Source organism: Eublepharis macularius, chromosome 7, assembly GCF_028583425.1.
Source record: "Eublepharis macularius isolate TG4126 chromosome 7, MPM_Emac_v1.0, whole genome shotgun sequence".
Classification (NCBI taxonomy): Eukaryota; Metazoa; Chordata; class Lepidosauria; order Squamata; family Eublepharidae; genus Eublepharis; species Eublepharis macularius.
Genome location: NC_072796.1, coordinates 72,631,152 through 72,647,267, shown reverse-complemented (window position 1 = coordinate 72,647,267; position 16,116 = coordinate 72,631,152). Strand labels below are relative to the sequence as shown.

General features: G+C 48.4%; 1 protein-coding gene across 1 annotated transcript; it reads left to right on the top strand.

The window, feature by feature from the left end:
- The first annotated feature begins 373 nt into the window (after positions 1-373).
- On the top strand, positions 374-6,357 carry ADCYAP1 (adenylate cyclase activating polypeptide 1). Its single transcript, XM_054985691.1, is given in 4 exon segments — positions 374-474; positions 3,675-3,818; positions 4,295-4,390; positions 6,174-6,357. Coding segments are annotated over 4 exon segments (525 nt in total).
- Positions 6,358-16,116: the final 9,759 nt, after the last annotated feature.

The following is a 16,116-nucleotide window of genomic DNA, read 5'->3' as shown; positions in this document are numbered from 1 at the left end:
AAGAGACCGAGGCGCCGGGAGGCGATGCTTCGCGAGTGTTAACTAGGATCGCCGCCGAAACTTCCTCTGGCCTCTCAGATCCGATTTTGACCAGCTTGTCATTCCTAGCACCGGGGACCGGAGGTGAATGGTAAGACCCGAGAGGCGAACGCTAGGGGAGCCGGGGAGGGGGGCGGGGGACGTTCGGGGGGGGAGGAGGGGAGAGATGATGCCTGTCGCTGATGTGCGTGTGTGTGTGTGGAGGGGGGGGGCGGCATCGGATGGCTGCCGGCGAGGCCAGGCGGCAAACTCGGGCACGTCTCAAGAAGGGGGCAGGAAGCCGAGCCGAACCCATGTGAACGCGGCGTCTCCTTTCCTTCCGCACAGAGAGGCGATGTGTAGCAACGCGCTCCTAGCCCTGTTCATCTACGGGATAGTCATGCACTGCAGCGTCTACTGCTCACCTGCGGCTGGACTTCAATACCCCGCGCTAAGGTAAGCGCCCTGCCCGCCTTAACCCTCTCCCCGCCCGTTCGGCAGCCCAGCCTTGGCTATAGGGAGTCTTTCCTTTCTCCGGTCCTGTAGCTGTTTAAGAACAGAGCCGGCAGCTTTCCGATTGTGCTGTCTAGCTTCCTGCGAAAACAAAGTTTCCCTTTTTTTTCTTAAAAAAAAGAGAACATTTTTGCAGACGCGTTCTCTCTTTTCCGAGCCTCGGGGAGTGGGGAAAAGAGATTCCTCTGCAGAGGTTTCAACGTCCGCTTCTTAGAGCGCCTGAGTGACTGACAAGACCTTACAAAGGTATCTTACAACATCTTTCCCAAGACGTGTTGGATTTAATGGTTCCCTTCTAAAGCGATGCTCTCCGTATCAAGAAGGAAGCTTGTTTGTGTGCCTGTATATCGTAGAGATCTATGGAGCTTCTTTCCAGGGAATCGAAAGTAGGCAGATTATTATGTGCAAATCTCTCCGATACGTTTAAGTACCGGGAAGAGTTTAAACTCGAAAGTAAATGCCTTAGGTTTCTACAGAAGTTTCCAATGAAGTGTACATGTGGTCTAATCCTACGCATGTTTACGCGGAAGTAGGCGCTGTATGCTTAATGAAGCCTGCTCTGGGGAAGTGTGCATAGACTCGCCGCCTTATGCTCACAACGAAAGCATGTGTGTAGCTGGGCGTAAGTCTGCATGTCGTCCTATTTGACTTGATGAAGTTCTTTTTCTTCTCCAACTTGGCTGCTATGTCTGACTGATATATATTTAACCCACCGAAGAAAGGCATTTGGATGTAGTTATAAAAAAGCTGCAGGCTGTATTTCTGAGAAGCATAGGAAGGAAAGCGTACGTGGCACCGATATATATCGGAGGGCAACCCGACCCCTTTATGATGGCAGAAGAGGATAGAAGACTATTCGGCGTCACTGAACGCAAGAGGACACGTTTACCTGAAGGAAGGTCTTTCCCCTTCGTGTGTTTCTAAAGTCGCCTGCTTGCCCACCCACCATCACTCTACAAATGTCAATTTAACTGAATTGTGCACCAGAGGAAAGAGAAATCCAGAATGTGAACGTGTGAAATGTAAACCGTTAAAGACTGCCCCAAATGGTAGGATTCGATTGGCTGATCTGGTTTTTTCATTGAGCTATTCGGCCTATCCTTGTATGAGTTTTAAGCTTACTTGGTATAGGTTCCCCCATTGGACACACCGGCCTTCTCAGTTTGAGACAGTTGTTCTTGAAATACAAGGGTCATTTGGCAGGAAAGGTGGTTATTAAATTGCTTCTCTTAAATGTCCTGAAATCGGAAGTCTTACAAGGGCTTCTGGAATATCCATTCAGAATTAAAAGGATCAATGTGAGACGGTTTATTTGGATTCAAATTCTACTGAAACGAAATCTCCTGGTCGGTTTAAGATGCAGTCCTCAAATCACCATTCCTTGGCGATAAACTCCGCTGCAATAATTTAGATGATTTCCAGGAATAAGGAGGCGTTGAGGATGGAAGTGGGCTTCCGATAGCAGCACAGGCCTGCATCCCACAGACCACTTAGTCCCCCAGGATACACGGAGGGTTTCTTTTCTTAGACCGCCTTGGGTTGGTGCAGGAATACGCATTTTTATAAACGGCAAAAACTCTTCATCAGCCATCATCACCGAAGGTAATCCAAGACCTGCCCCCTTGCTTTCTACCCCCTGCCTGCCATGAGAGAACTGGTGTTCTTCTAGAAGCGAATAAGATCACTTCCTTAGATGATTTTTTTTAAAAAAATAGCAAACCATCGTTTATTAGCGGAGTCATCTAAAGGGAAGCTCCACGTTTAAGGGACGCATACCTCTCATTATTAGCTGTTAGTGAGGCCGTCTGGTCTATACGAGAGACGGGTTGTTGACCAGATCGACCAGCAAGGCAAAGCGAGCGGCATTCATGAGGCAGGCGCAGCGGCGGGCGAGGCCGCGAAGGCTCCCTTTCCTGGGCGGAGGAGGAGTTTAAGGCGAGGGAGGGGCCCCTGAAAAGAGCAGCGCACAGCCCCAGCGAGGCTCCCTCCGCATTTCGGGGGACTCCGCCAGAGGAGGCAGCTGCCCACCCCTGCTGCGTTCAGAACCCGCGCCTCCCGCCGCTCTCGCCGTCGCGCCCCGCCCGCCCTCGCAGGGGCGCCGAGGCGGCGGCGGCGGCGGCTGCCGCAAGGGATGCGACCGGGCTCTGGGGCGGCGCTGGGCAGCCTCGGAGCGGTCCCGGCCCGAGCCCGCCTCTCCCCTCCCGAAAGTCCTCGCGTTTCTCCCCCACCCGGGACTCTCCCGTCCCCCGCAGGGGCCCAAGCGGGGGTGGCCCTTCCTCGGCTTCCTTCCATCGCCCTGAAACACTTGAGGAGCATCTATTATTGATGGCGCCTGCCAGAGCGCCTTCCCCGACGAAAGGCGCGCAGTGACCTCGGGGGGGGGCAGAGGGGCGGGGCGGGGGGCCAAAGCCCAGCCAAGGCCTCCCCCCCCAAGCGAAGAAGGGGAGATCCGCCAGAGAGCCCGCAGTTCTCTTCCCAGGGGCCAGCTTGGAGCTGCGAGCCGGGAAGCTTTGGGGCAGGCTGGGGCAGGTGGGGAGAAGCAAGCAACCCTCTGGCAGCCGCTGGCTCTGGCCCTGGCCCTGCCAATAGTTTGCAACGGGGGTGTCTGCGGGTTCCGATCTTGCCCGCTCCGCTGCCGCCCGGGCGCAGGGACCCTTCGTGCTCTTGCCCAAGACCCTGCAGCAGCTGGCCCGGGGCTCTTGCGCGCATTTACTCGAGAGCGGATCCCGCCGGGCTCATCCCCGAGTAAGCCTAGGATCGAGCAGCCCTGCTCAGGCAGCGCCTGGGCCTCTTCCCGGGCAGGTCGCTCCGCGGGCCGCTGCTCTTGGGCCAGATCCAGCCTGTTAGCCGGGGATGCTCCTCTGACGCGGCAGCGCTGCCGAAGTGAAGGGCTCAGTGGAGGCCTCTCGCAGCTCCCGATCTGGCACCCGGCGGGCCTTTCTTTGCTTCCCTGGCAATTCCCTCCTTTCGGCAGAGGTGGCAGACGGGGCGTGTGCGCGCCTCTGGGGGGCGAGCCCTGGGCATCCTTCCTGCCCCTGCCGGCTTCTCGCCCTCCTTCCTGCCCCAAGCCAAGAACTCGCCTCTGCCCCCCCCCCCCGCCCCTCCACCGCGACCCAGAAGCCAAATCTCCGCTTCCCTCCTAGGTTGGAAGACGAAGTGTACGACGAGGACGGCAACCCCCTGCCAGACTATGCCTTTGACAGCGACCCCATCGGGATCGGCGACCCTTCCTCCATGCTGGACGACATGTACACCTTGTACTACCCGCCGGAAAAGAGGTGAGTCGCGCAGGAGGGTCGGCGGGGCGCTCCGAAGGGCTGCCGCTTAGTCCTGGAGGAGGCGGGGAGGGGAGAGGAAAGGAGAGCAGAGGAGGCCTTCGAAGCCCTGAGCCTCACTCGCCAGACTTCCGCGTCCGCCTGTACCTTGAGAATGGACGGGGACGGGGGCGGGGAGGGGGAGAAGCTCTCGGGCGAAAGGAGGCTGGCTTACCTGGCGAACAGGCCGCGCAGGGAAGGCCCTTGGCGGCGCCGCAAGTCCGGCCCTGAAGCTGACCGGCGGGCTCCTGCCAGAGAGCCGGGCGCTGCGGGCAAGGTTGGGGGTGGGCGCTGCGGCCCAGACAGGCGCGGCCCGGCATCCCTGGGGAGCCTCCCTCCCTGCTCCGCGCCGAGGCTTCCCTGCCCGCAGATCCCCGCCACAAGCGGCTGAAAGGAAGCGCTGCGCTCAGCTGACCCCTCCCCTCCGTCCCTCCTTTTTGCTTTCTTAGGCACGCAGATGGGATCTTTAATAAAGCCTATAGGAAAGTGCTGGGCCAGTTATCGGCGAGGAAGTACCTGCATTCTCTGATGGCCAAGCGGGTGGGGTAAGGCATTCTTTCTTGTTTGAGGTGCGAGGGAGGGAAGCAGGGGAAACGCTGCAGAAGCAAGTCTTAATGGGGGAATCGCATGGATAAAGGGCGTACAAATCCGTTAGTCGAGAGGACAGGGCTAGAAATGCCGGCTCACCCAGCATTTTAGTGGTCCGGATTAAATCCTATTTGCATTTACATTCTGTGGCCAAAGATTTGTGTCCAGTGGCACGGATCCGAAACTCTTCGCTGGAGGGAACTCAGCCGGATCTTCTGTTAGGATTAGGCCAGGATGCCGGTAGGCTACCCTACAGGTTTTGTTTAGCTTAATTGGAATGTGGCTGGAGCGATCTGCCTGCCTCCCCAGCGATCCATAAATAGCCCCCTCGACTCCGATTTTGCCGTTTCCCGCATTTAGGTTTGTAATCCTAAACGCATCGGTGGCCCTGGCTACCTTATAAACGAGAGGTTAGTTGTCTGCTGTACCAAAAACAAAAGTCCCCGGGCACAACACAGGTGCTCATTTTAGAATTCTTTGTCGTCCCCCTCTTCAAACGGTTAGAGCCCTGGAAAAAAGTAGGCAGCTGAAATTGGAAGCCCGTGGCACTGCGACTTCCGAGTAAATGGGACTGCAGAGGGAGTACTTTTGGAATGCAGTTCACAAAGCGTTTGTTCCGCAGCAGCCCTTTTAAAATGATCTGCTCTCGAATGGGTGAAGGTTTCTGGTTTTCAACCGGCCATCGGTGGGGACAGCATAATATCCGCTATAATCAAGCGCAAGGCGGGCTGCTGTCTCTCAACGCGGCGTTTAATGTCACACAGCCGGCCTCCCTCCCTCCCCATCCCAGGCTGACGGTATGAAAAGGTGCTGTGACAAGGGCCCAGCGAGAAAGACCTTGTCCGTTTACAGTTTCCTCCTCTGCACATTTAACCCCGAACCTACGAAGGACGATTAAGTGCACAGTTTCCGTCTGCGAGGAAGGATACAATTTCCATAGATCTCTCCATCTCTGTTGTGGGGAGCACGAAACACACACAAACACACACACGCACTCTTCTCCCCGCTTCTGGTTGAAAACCAAACCTTTTAGCTGGATGCCAACCCGCGTGTGCATCAGCAGAAGGCAACATTTTAATAAAGCCCATGGGGAAATGGATTACACAATTTCAAAATGAATAATTCATGCCATGGAGGGATTGTCTCCCGACTGTCGGCTTGTATTATGATCAGATTGCAACTTCCGCAGCTTGTGTAGGGAGCCTTTGTTTCCTTCCCGAGAACCTGCTACCCCTCCCCCTTTACGTGTTGCTTTCGCTATTTAAAGGGAAGCATCAAAACGCATCGCAAATCCGGTCTATTTGCTTATTAGAAAATTCTGTTGATGATGACGACGATGGTAGTAGTGGCAGTAATAATAACAATAATAGATACGCTTCGGGTTATACAAGAGAGTGGGCCAATTGTCCAGGAGGAGCCCTTAGTTAGTAGTTTGATAGAAGCCGAGAGCAAGGCGAACCAAAGAGAAGAAGAACAGGCGGTCACGAGCGGCTGTTCTTGTTCGTAAGCCACGTAATGACTTCGCGCGATTGCGTAACAATCGAACGGTGGGGAGGGACAGGTGGGGGCGGGGGCTTGGGGGAGCCCGCGAGTGCCCGGCCCGGCCCGGCCCAGCAGGAAGCGCCGGCGTGCCTGGCTGTCGCGTTCCGACCCGATTGCCCAGCCTGCCGCGGCAGGGGGACAATAGCGGAGGAGCTCGAGGGTGCGACCCTGTTTTGCTCTGCTCTCTTTCCTTTGCAGCGGGGCAAGCGGCCTGGAGGACGACTCGGAACCGCTTTCCAAGAGGCACTCGGACGGCATATTCACAGACAGCTACAGCCGCTACCGAAAACAAATGGCTGTCAAGAAATACTTGGCAGCAGTCCTGGGGAAAAGGTATAAACAAAGAGTTAAAAACAAAGGACGCCGAGTAGCCTATTTGTAGCGATGAGCTCCCACCCGCTCCCGTGTATACAAAAGCCCCGAAAAAAATCCGAGAGAGGACCCCCGCCCCTCACCAAAAGGTCATTTCCAAACTGACGGATCAATCACCGCTCCTGTGTTATCTAAACATGTATTTATGTATGAAGTAAAGCCATTAAATGAATATTTTGATAATAATATTGTTTTTCTTTTGTACAAAAACAAATTTAAGAATAAGCACTAGAGAAACGCACAGATCTACTTTGTGGACCAATCCTTTAAAAATCGGCTTAGAATCAATCCGTAGCTTAGGGAATAGAAAGAACCAATGATTCTTTAGTGGTTAGCATTGCTCAAGGGCCTGACGATGCGCGCATGAGCTGTTTTATGTTTTTATATAAAATAGAAGGAGAGAGAGAGAAAGAGAATCATTGTTTTGAATATTACTCCTATTTTTGTAACGGAAATTAAAAGGAGAGTATTTTTATCCATGACAGGGTTGAAGAAGTTACTGTTCTCCATTTGCTACTGTACATAGACAAAGATGCCCTGCTTCAAGGGGAATATGATGCTATTGAGTTTGGAGAATTGCTGACGCAGTTCCTTGCCCCGGTGAGTCTCCAGCCAGGCCCCTTTCGATATGCTCCCCCTTTCTCTTAAGGGACACTTCCCTCCACTTTCTTCCCTCCTTCTATCCCCTCTTCTTGCTAGAGATGGCATCTCCCTGTTTTCTCTGGTTGCCCTTTACTATGTACCTGTGTACGCTCCAGGGCTGAGATTCCCCCAGAGTCCGGGAGAAGCGCTTTTAACACTTGAAAGCGCCATACAAGTGCGGAATCTTTTTACTGAACACCGCTTTAGATCAGTCAGCCCTTGAGATCATCCTCCCCCCACCCCACTCCGGGTAGCCGGAGAGTGGATTTCCCCATCTTTTTAACGGCCGATGTGGGCATTCAAATCCGCTCTATGACCCCAGAGTGCAGAAAAGGCAAAGGTGTAATCTGGAGTCCAGGTCAGAAAAGAACGAGCAAAGCCGCGTCCCTAGGAAGGAGCGCAGCCGCCTTCTGTTTCTTGGACGAACAGATAAGGGAGCGGGTAGAAACGACCCTAACCAAGCCTCTCCCCACCCAATTTTACCTATCTCGCCCCCCACCCCTTTGTTTGGAGGTAGCAACAGAGCGAAGAAGTTAGAGCGAAGAAGTTAGAGCCGTAGGAAGTGTCTGGAATTCAGAGCTGGGAAAGAATAGAGAAGCGCCTCCCTCCTAGACCCCTTTAGGTTGTGGACTGGCGGTTCTATGAGTTCATACAATCCCCACCGAGGCCGGATCCACATCTCTAGCAGAATGAAGAGGGGATGTCCAGATACGACCAAGTGGGCTGTACCGCTTGAGCGGAGGGGATTTAAAAAACAAACTTCTGAAAAACGAGTAAATCCGAGATGAGGGGTTTAGCCCCGTCTTCTCCCTGTTTCTGCGCAAAGAGATTTTATTTAAACTTTGGGGGAGCCTTCAAAACATCCATTCCAGAGGAGTGATTGTGTTACTCTGTACGGTAAAAACGCAAAGTAGTCCTTTGGCACCCTACAGACAGACAGACTTGTTGCGGCGCAGACTTCTGTGGGCTTGGGACTCTCATCCACGCAAATTTATGCCATAACCAATCGGCCGCTCTGTGAGGTGCCACCGGCCTCCTTTCTGTTGGAAAACACGATCTCGAGCCTGGAGCGGCCCTTCTGCCCTCTTCCCCGCTTCATTCTGCGGCATACGTAGATCCGGCCCCGGAGGCCCAGGGCCCTCGGCCCGATCGGTCTTGGGTCTTGATGCAAAGTATCCTGCGTAACTCTCCAGTGCTGCCCGTACTTCTTCTGATCTCGTGCTATTGGCTCGCCTTCCCTCCTTCCAATCGCCCGCCCCGGGAGTCACTTTCTCTCTCGCCTTTGTGGTTCCCCGTAGGCCTTTCTCAGCCCCCACTTCTTGGCCTCTCTCGCAATGTTGTGTTTTCCATCTGATTCACTTCACTTTCTTTTCTCTTGGAAAAAATATATTGTGAACGCCTCAGGCACTTTTGGTTTTGTTATGATGCAAGCTCTTATTGTAAGACCGTTCTAGGCCCCCCACCCCCTGTTGTAGCGATTATATCTAGCTATATCTATATCTACCACTAAATAATTATGCACTATTACTAAAAGGGTCTCCTTTTTTGGTTCCTTGTTCATTTATTGAGTTCGGAGTTTTAAAATGTATTTTTCTACATTATGGCTTTAATCGCTTAGTAAAATTTATTTCATACAATCAACTTTTGTCACGCTAGAATGTGTAGTGTTCACCTGCGCTTCAGTTTCTAATACTTGATCTTTGTGTATGAACCTTGAAGTGTGTGTGTAGGGGAGGGGGTGGAGTGGGGAGAATGGGGTGGAATGAAATAAACGACTCGGAGGGAGCCCCGGATGTCCTCCCGGGATTTAGCTGCCAAATGTATAACTCAGTTCAGTTGATGTACTTGGATTTAAGCCGATCGAGTCCTTTCAAGTCAATGGGGCTTAGGGGGTGACTCGGAGCCCCCCGGAAGCAAATTCCTTCTCCTGGCCGCTGTTCATTCAGGCCTGCGCAAAAGACCGACAGCGGGGGCTGAATGAACACCGCCATTTAAAGCGCAGGCGAAGAAACCTGTTTCCGTGAAATGGAGAATCCTCAGCACATCATTCGGAAAAGCGCCCTCTTGGTTTCCAGGGGCGGCGACTGGGCCTTCTTCGCAGGTCGGATGTGTGTTTAGGATCAGGGGCACCGGGAGCGTCAATGGGATGAGTGGCGGGCGAGCCTGTTTCTGTCCTCATCCAGCCATTGCGCTGCGAGACGTGGATTTAGGCTGCCACCCTAGACGCTCTTACTTGAACGAAAGGTGGATGAAACCCCCCAAGTAAAAGCGGCCCGGATCTCAGCCACATCTTCTCCGTCTTCTGCGATTGTTTCTCACGAGCATCTGCCTTGGAGGTCAAGATTGTGACGAGCAACCAGCGTGCCTGTCTCCTCAGCATCCAAAGGCACACAATTTCTTCCAGTTATTCTGAGGCAGAGGAGAGAAACCACAATAGCTTCCCTCTCCCGCCTCCCTTGAATCTGGAACGATTATTCCTTGAACCCGCCTTTAACTCGCCTTCTTCCTCAAGGCGGCTCAAACAGCCCCAAAGGTGGCCCGCTTTGCCCAGTTGGAAAGGAGGCCCTCTTTGGTCCTCCTGAAATCAACAGGCGTTGCTGCCAAGGCGGGAGGAGGCCAATCGGCTGGATTCCAAGTCCCTCTGTTGAAGTGGGTTGTGAATTTGGGCGCCCTCGAGAGAACCACCTGCGGGCAGCGGGCGGGGCTCTCCGGAGCACCCACTCCCAAGCCCGGCTGCTTCACAGGCAGAGAAGACAGCCGCCCCCTGCCCATCTCCCAGACCCCCCAGTCAGAGCAGGGCCCCCGAGTGATCAATCAAAGCAAACCCAATTGAGTTTGCGGGTCCCAGGCGGCCTGCCGGGCTGGCTGCAGCCAGCGGCCGTCGGGCCCTTCGATCTGCTGCTGCTGCCGCCGCCTGAGCGTTGTGTCTGGAGATCAATCTTACTTGAATTTTGCATTCTCCTCAGGCCATGTGACGCAGGATGCCGTTTGCAGCTTCCCGTGCCTTCCCTCCGCCTTTTAAATCGCCACGAGTTCACAGATGGCTATTTAGTGGCCCTACAATGCTGCAACACATCAGCTTGCATTTCTTGAGTTTCTTCTTTTTCTTTTTTTTCGGGTTGAGTCTCTTTCAATCCTTCAGCCTCGCGGGCTGTTCTTTGACCAGGACGCTGGGCGCGACCTTTGCTGTGTGTTTGTGTCTCTTGTGTGGTGCGATGGCGGCGACCGACCCCTAGCTGTAGCTAGGCTCCGTTTTGACGTGCTAGTGCTCGGCTTCTGCTTGCGAGTCCCGTGGGCTAGCCAGCCCGACAGTTCAGCCTGCCCGCGTGTAAACCTTTCTCCACACAGCCCGTGGTCGCCTGTCTAGGATAGCTGTCCCTCTGTCGCCGAGAGCCTTAAATCCAAGGGATCCAATTGGAAATCCAGTGATCACTGAGGTTAGATGTGAGTCTTTTGAAGATACCGATCTATCTATATCTATATCTATATATTTTCTTCTGTGTGGAACTTGAGTATCAAAAAGCACTTCAACAAAAAGTATAGTTAAAACACCCATGGTCTGGATAACTAGGACTTTGAGAACTGTTATTTTAAAAAAGTGTGTAAAATTTGTATTAATAAATTTTTGTAAACAATGCAATTTCGTCTAATGTTTGGGTGAGACAGTGCAAAAGGATTTCCATTGGAAAAGATGCTCTTAGTTTTTTAAAAAATGAAGTCTATATTCTAACTTTTTTTTAACCTATAGGATTTCTTCTTCCCTTTGACTCCCTCTTGTTTTCTTCTTCTACAATTTAATTCAAACAGAATCCAACCTAATGGTGTAATGGATCTTTGGATACATCCTAGAAAGCTAGAAAAGGAATTTAAAAAATCCGGCCCCTCCAAGTAACCAGTGTTCAGGAACCATTCCCTCCTCACTTAATAGGGTGATTTGGAAAACAATTAAGCCACAATGGCTTTGGTCATCAATTTTTGGCATATGCTCACTAATGTTATTGCAGCTACTCTTGAATGAGTAGTTTCAGTGCTCCAACTTGCCCTTTATACAACTAGGGCAAAATCAGAAGGCATGTTAAAAGACATCACTGAAGTCAGTAGGATACAGATCATGTCCTAGGAGAGTTTACTCAAAAGCAACATCACTGAATTCAGCAGAACATCTGCCTGAATAAAGATACTTAGGGTCACGTCACTCTGTCCTGTTTTTAATAGTGCTTTTTTGATTGCAAAGAGATTGATCATAGCTTCTTTTGACTGTACCTCACAGGTGAAATTCAGAGTTCATTAAGGTTAAAACTGTTACCTTAAACTTACTGATGGGGGAATAAACCTTACTGAATGCAGTGGAATTTATTTCAGCATAACGATTCATGGTGGTGGTGGAGAGTGCCAGTAAGTCCTAATATGCTTAAGGCAACCCGGGGTGGGGATGGGGGTCATGACAAGAGACTAACAGAGGTGGTTTGTCATTGCCTGCTTCTGCAACCCTGGTCTTCCTTGGAGGCAACCCATCCAATTATAGCTGCCTGGAAATACAGTATCACTATGAAATTAAGGATCAGGTGTGCCATATAGCAACATCTCTTGCATATTTACTCAAAAGTAAACCCCAATGAATTCACTAAGACTTAAATTCACTAATTAACATTAATTGGACAGCTCAATGGCTTTTTGTTTTACAATGTCTTATAATAAAGAGAATCCAGTTTAGAAACTTTTGGGCAAACTCCTGCAAGACATTTTAAAAGATACACCTACACAATCCCTCAGTCAAAAAATTGGTTCTACTAATCTAAACTGTTTTGTTTCAAAAGGCATCACCCAGCAGACAAAGGGTTAAGAGTCTCCACAGAGAAATGTATCAGCTAGCTAAGAATGAGGTTGATTTGACAGCATGAAAATTCATTGCAGAGTATTCTAGTGGGAAATCTTCAGTTAAAACTATCAGGAATAATTGAAAACATTTGAGATCCATGTGATTGCTATTACTGTGTTAGATGAAAAACTGTATTTAAATAGGTTGTAAAATCGAACTCTAAATTTAAATTTTAAAAAGATCTGCCATTTTTCTTTGTAGAAACACAAACAAGCTGCAAAACTTAAAAAAATTAAAATACCCAAAGTACCTTCCTGCTCCTTTCCAGATGTGAGATCCCACGTGTCAAAGATTTTAAATGGTTAGTGACTTGTACCCTATAAGAACCTTCACAATATGCTGATCTGACTCTCCCTCACACAATATTATACTGACCATCCATACAACATGTTCTGCATATGAATGCTGCAGTTCTCCAGGACTAAACAGCAGTTCAAGCTTAATTTGGCAGGGCTGATGGGATGCTCTTGGTGAGCAGTTTTGCTAGTGGGCCAGTCTGAGAAGGGCTTGTGTGTGTGTGTGTCTGTGTGTGTGTAGGGATGTGTTGGGCCAAAGTTCCATGTCCCATCTCCAAAATGCCCCCTGAAAAGTACTGTTGCCCTAGATCCATACATCCCTTTTCTTTGCAATTATGGGTCAAGAAAGCATCATTTGACAGATCAATTAGGCATAGGACTCACCAGCTGTTGACCTATGCCTTACACTCTGACTAAGCACCCAATTTTGCACCAGCATATTCATCACTGTCCAGTCTATTGTCCATTATTTTTAGCCAAAATATTTGGACTGAAAATGATCTTATTATCCTCTATATTGCAATAACATTAGATGGGATGATCTTTGTGCAGAAGAATGTTAAGGTTTTAGATGGACAATAAAGGCAAATCAAACCACACTTTCTATAATGCAGTCATGAAGTCAATATTTAACATTCCGGGAAATGTTATTATCTGGAATGCCTTAGATGCATGCTAAAGCTTAATTTTGGAGATAAATCTTTAAAGAAAATGTGTAAAATGGGAGCAATTTACTGACCAAAGGTATTCTACTAATATTTTATGCAGCACTTTAAATCTGAAAAATGCTTTACAAATTGTACTAAATTCTTTTCTTACAACACCCCTGTGAGGTAGGCCATTGTCACTCTCAGTTTGTAGATGGAATACTGAGGCTGACATACAATTTCTTGCCTAAGATCACATGACGAGTACTCCTGAAGAAGCACTTGAATCTGAGTCTTCCACAGGTTCTAGCTGCCAGAGGATATTGAATGACCTACAGTTAAGTGACATCAACTCATTTCTGTGTGCTAGGAAGTGACTAATAAGGGAGCCTGATTCAGTGCCCTGCAGTCCTCACGTTGTTTAGATGATGTCAGTCTACCATCATAAGGAACTGCACATGACATCTGTGACAAGACCCGAACAGTTGTCACATTTATTTCCACGCGCAGTCATACACCCTTGTTCTACACAATAAGCTGTTCTTGCAGTGGGATTGTGAAATATCTGATTTCTGGGGTCATGAAGTAGTCCAATTTAATTTTCAGGGAAAAAATGAACAAGATATTCAGGAGAATTAGTGTAATATTGTAAAAGGGCTTCTCAAAAAGAGAAAGAAAAAGGGAAAAAAAACTACCTTAGAAGACAAGGAGCACCAGAAGCACTAAGATCGCCAACTTTCAAACCTCTCATTTTAGCTACTCATTTAATATCAGTTTTATCTTCAGCAAACAGCAGGTGATGTCACTTGCCTCCCTATCATGGAAGCTCCAACTGTCCATTTCCAAACATAAAGCCTCAATTAAACAGACAGAACATTTTTCTCCTGGCCAGTTTGCAATTCTCATCAGGATGATGGCTGGAAAAGTGGGCCAGTGCAAGATTTGGGAGGCCAAGCCTCCCAAAGCAATTGGCAAGATTTCCAAGGGCAGTTTCCATTGGCAGATAAAGCACAGAGAGTCTGGATGCATCGTGATACTTGCTGCATCAAGGAACGCTTAATGTCAACTGGTTTAGTTCTGATTGCTGGACCAGTACAATGCTTAAAAAGATGAAGTTATTCCAGCATTACAGGCAAATCTTAGCACCAGCTCTATAAACATCAGTGAATCAATGTGCCAGGTGAATGTTACAATATCAGCTGTAGCATATAGAATTAAGAAAGATGGCTGGGATGGAATGAAACAATCATTTATGGATATTTTTTATCCAAACAAATACACATTGATAGATACAGAAACGTATAAGATTATGGTACGCAAAGGGCTTGTTCAATGATGGCATCAAATTATTACTTAATAGAAAATACTGAACAAAAGGGTACAAGATTCAGACTAATGCCTAATCAAACATGGCTATTTTGGCTGGAATCCTGGGGGGAGGAAAACAGCTGGAGGGGGTAGATTTGGAATAAAGTGCTGGGTGTAGAAAAGGATTGTTTATTATAAACATTTACATTCTGCTTTTGTGGCATATTAAAGGCACACAAGATGGCTCTCAGCATAAAATTAAAAGATGGTGATATAAAGTACCATTAAGTCATAGTAAACTTATGGGACTAACAGATATGGTTAGCCGTTACCTGCCTCTGTGACTCTGGTCTTCTTTGGAGATGTCTCATACAAATATTAACCAAGTTCGATCCTGCTTAGCTTTCCTATGATATTGGGCTTACCTGGTCTATCCAAGTCAGGAGTAAAATATAATCAAAATAAGAATATTGTGAAATATTTTTTTAAAATAAAAAATATAGCTAGCCAGCAGTATAAAAACAGCAGCCATAAAAACAGCAAAAGCAGCACAGATTAAAAAGATAAAAAGCAGCAGTCAGTCATAAAATCAGCACACAGTGACAGACTATATAGAAAAACAGATTTGGGCAATAAAACTGGAACTGCCCTCTGGAATATATCATATCCACTGCCCAGAGAGTCAAAAGTGAGAGGGTCTGCTGGAATTCTACAGGCCAATGTGTCATGGCTGCAAAAGACCTAACTGGGTTAATATCATATCTGTCAATGCAATAATGTACAACTGGATGCTGGTAGGCCATATTAGACTGGTGCTGGCTGGCTCATATGGATGAAAGCAGTTCCTCAGCTATCCTGGATCAAAGATGTATAGGGGTTCAAATGCCAAAACTTTGGCTTTAGCCTCCAGGAAACAAACTGGCAATCAGTGCCTTCGACATAAGATGAATAATATTGTTTCAGTGGTGGGCTCCAATTGGAGTCCTTGCAGTTGCTACCAATTGAAGCTTCTAAATATTTTTCAGTGTCAGCTTCACATAGTGTATATTATAGTAATCTCATCTGGATGTTACTAAGATATGAATGACATGGCCAGATCAGCCTTTTCCAAGAATGGCCACAGATAGTAAGCCAGGCTAAGCTGGAAACAAAGCTATAAAAATCTTTCAGGGATATCTTCAGCATCAGGTATTTCAAGCATCAGGGCTGGATCCAGAAGTACCCACAGAAAGCTTGGTCCTTCAGAGGAGTGCAGACCCATTCCAAACTGGCTGTAAACTTAATTCCTGGATGGATTTACCTCTAACCAATTAAACTTCTGCAATAAATAGTTTCAGTTTGTTTGCTCAAGTCCAGCGCTCTACTGCTTCTTAGGGCTAAGGGTTTCCACCATTTCTCTGTAATTATAAAGAAAAGACAGACAGTGTTGCATGACATGACCACATTGATAAGACTGCACACTAGAACTCTAGATGGCCTCTTCTAGGTGTTTCCTGTAGACATTAAATAACACAACATGTTAAATAACAATGGAACACTGCAGAATCACTCAAACCAAAAAAGAGGGGCTGGAACTCATGATGTTCACCGCCTTGAAGATTCCATTTGTCTGGTAAGTGATGCCGGTGGCATAGAAATGCTTTAAACAAAAACAAATATTTTATTTTATTCAATTTATATTCTGCCCTCCCCGCACCAGCAGGCTCAGGGTGGATTACAACCATATACAGTTAAAACACATTAAATAATACCAATTAAAATAATAAAACAATTCAGATTTACCCTGTTAAAAATTCATATATATACAGATTCATAACAGCACAGCAGCCAGCCAACCAACCTTCACCCATCACCAGAGCATCATTGTGTGGACTGTTTATTTGATGGATGTATTGCCAGTAGGGAGGGCATATTCTGTAATCTACTGGCCAGGGGGCTTTGCTTAGCACTGCCCAAATGCCTGGTGGAACAGCTCCATCTTGCAGGCCCGGCGGAAG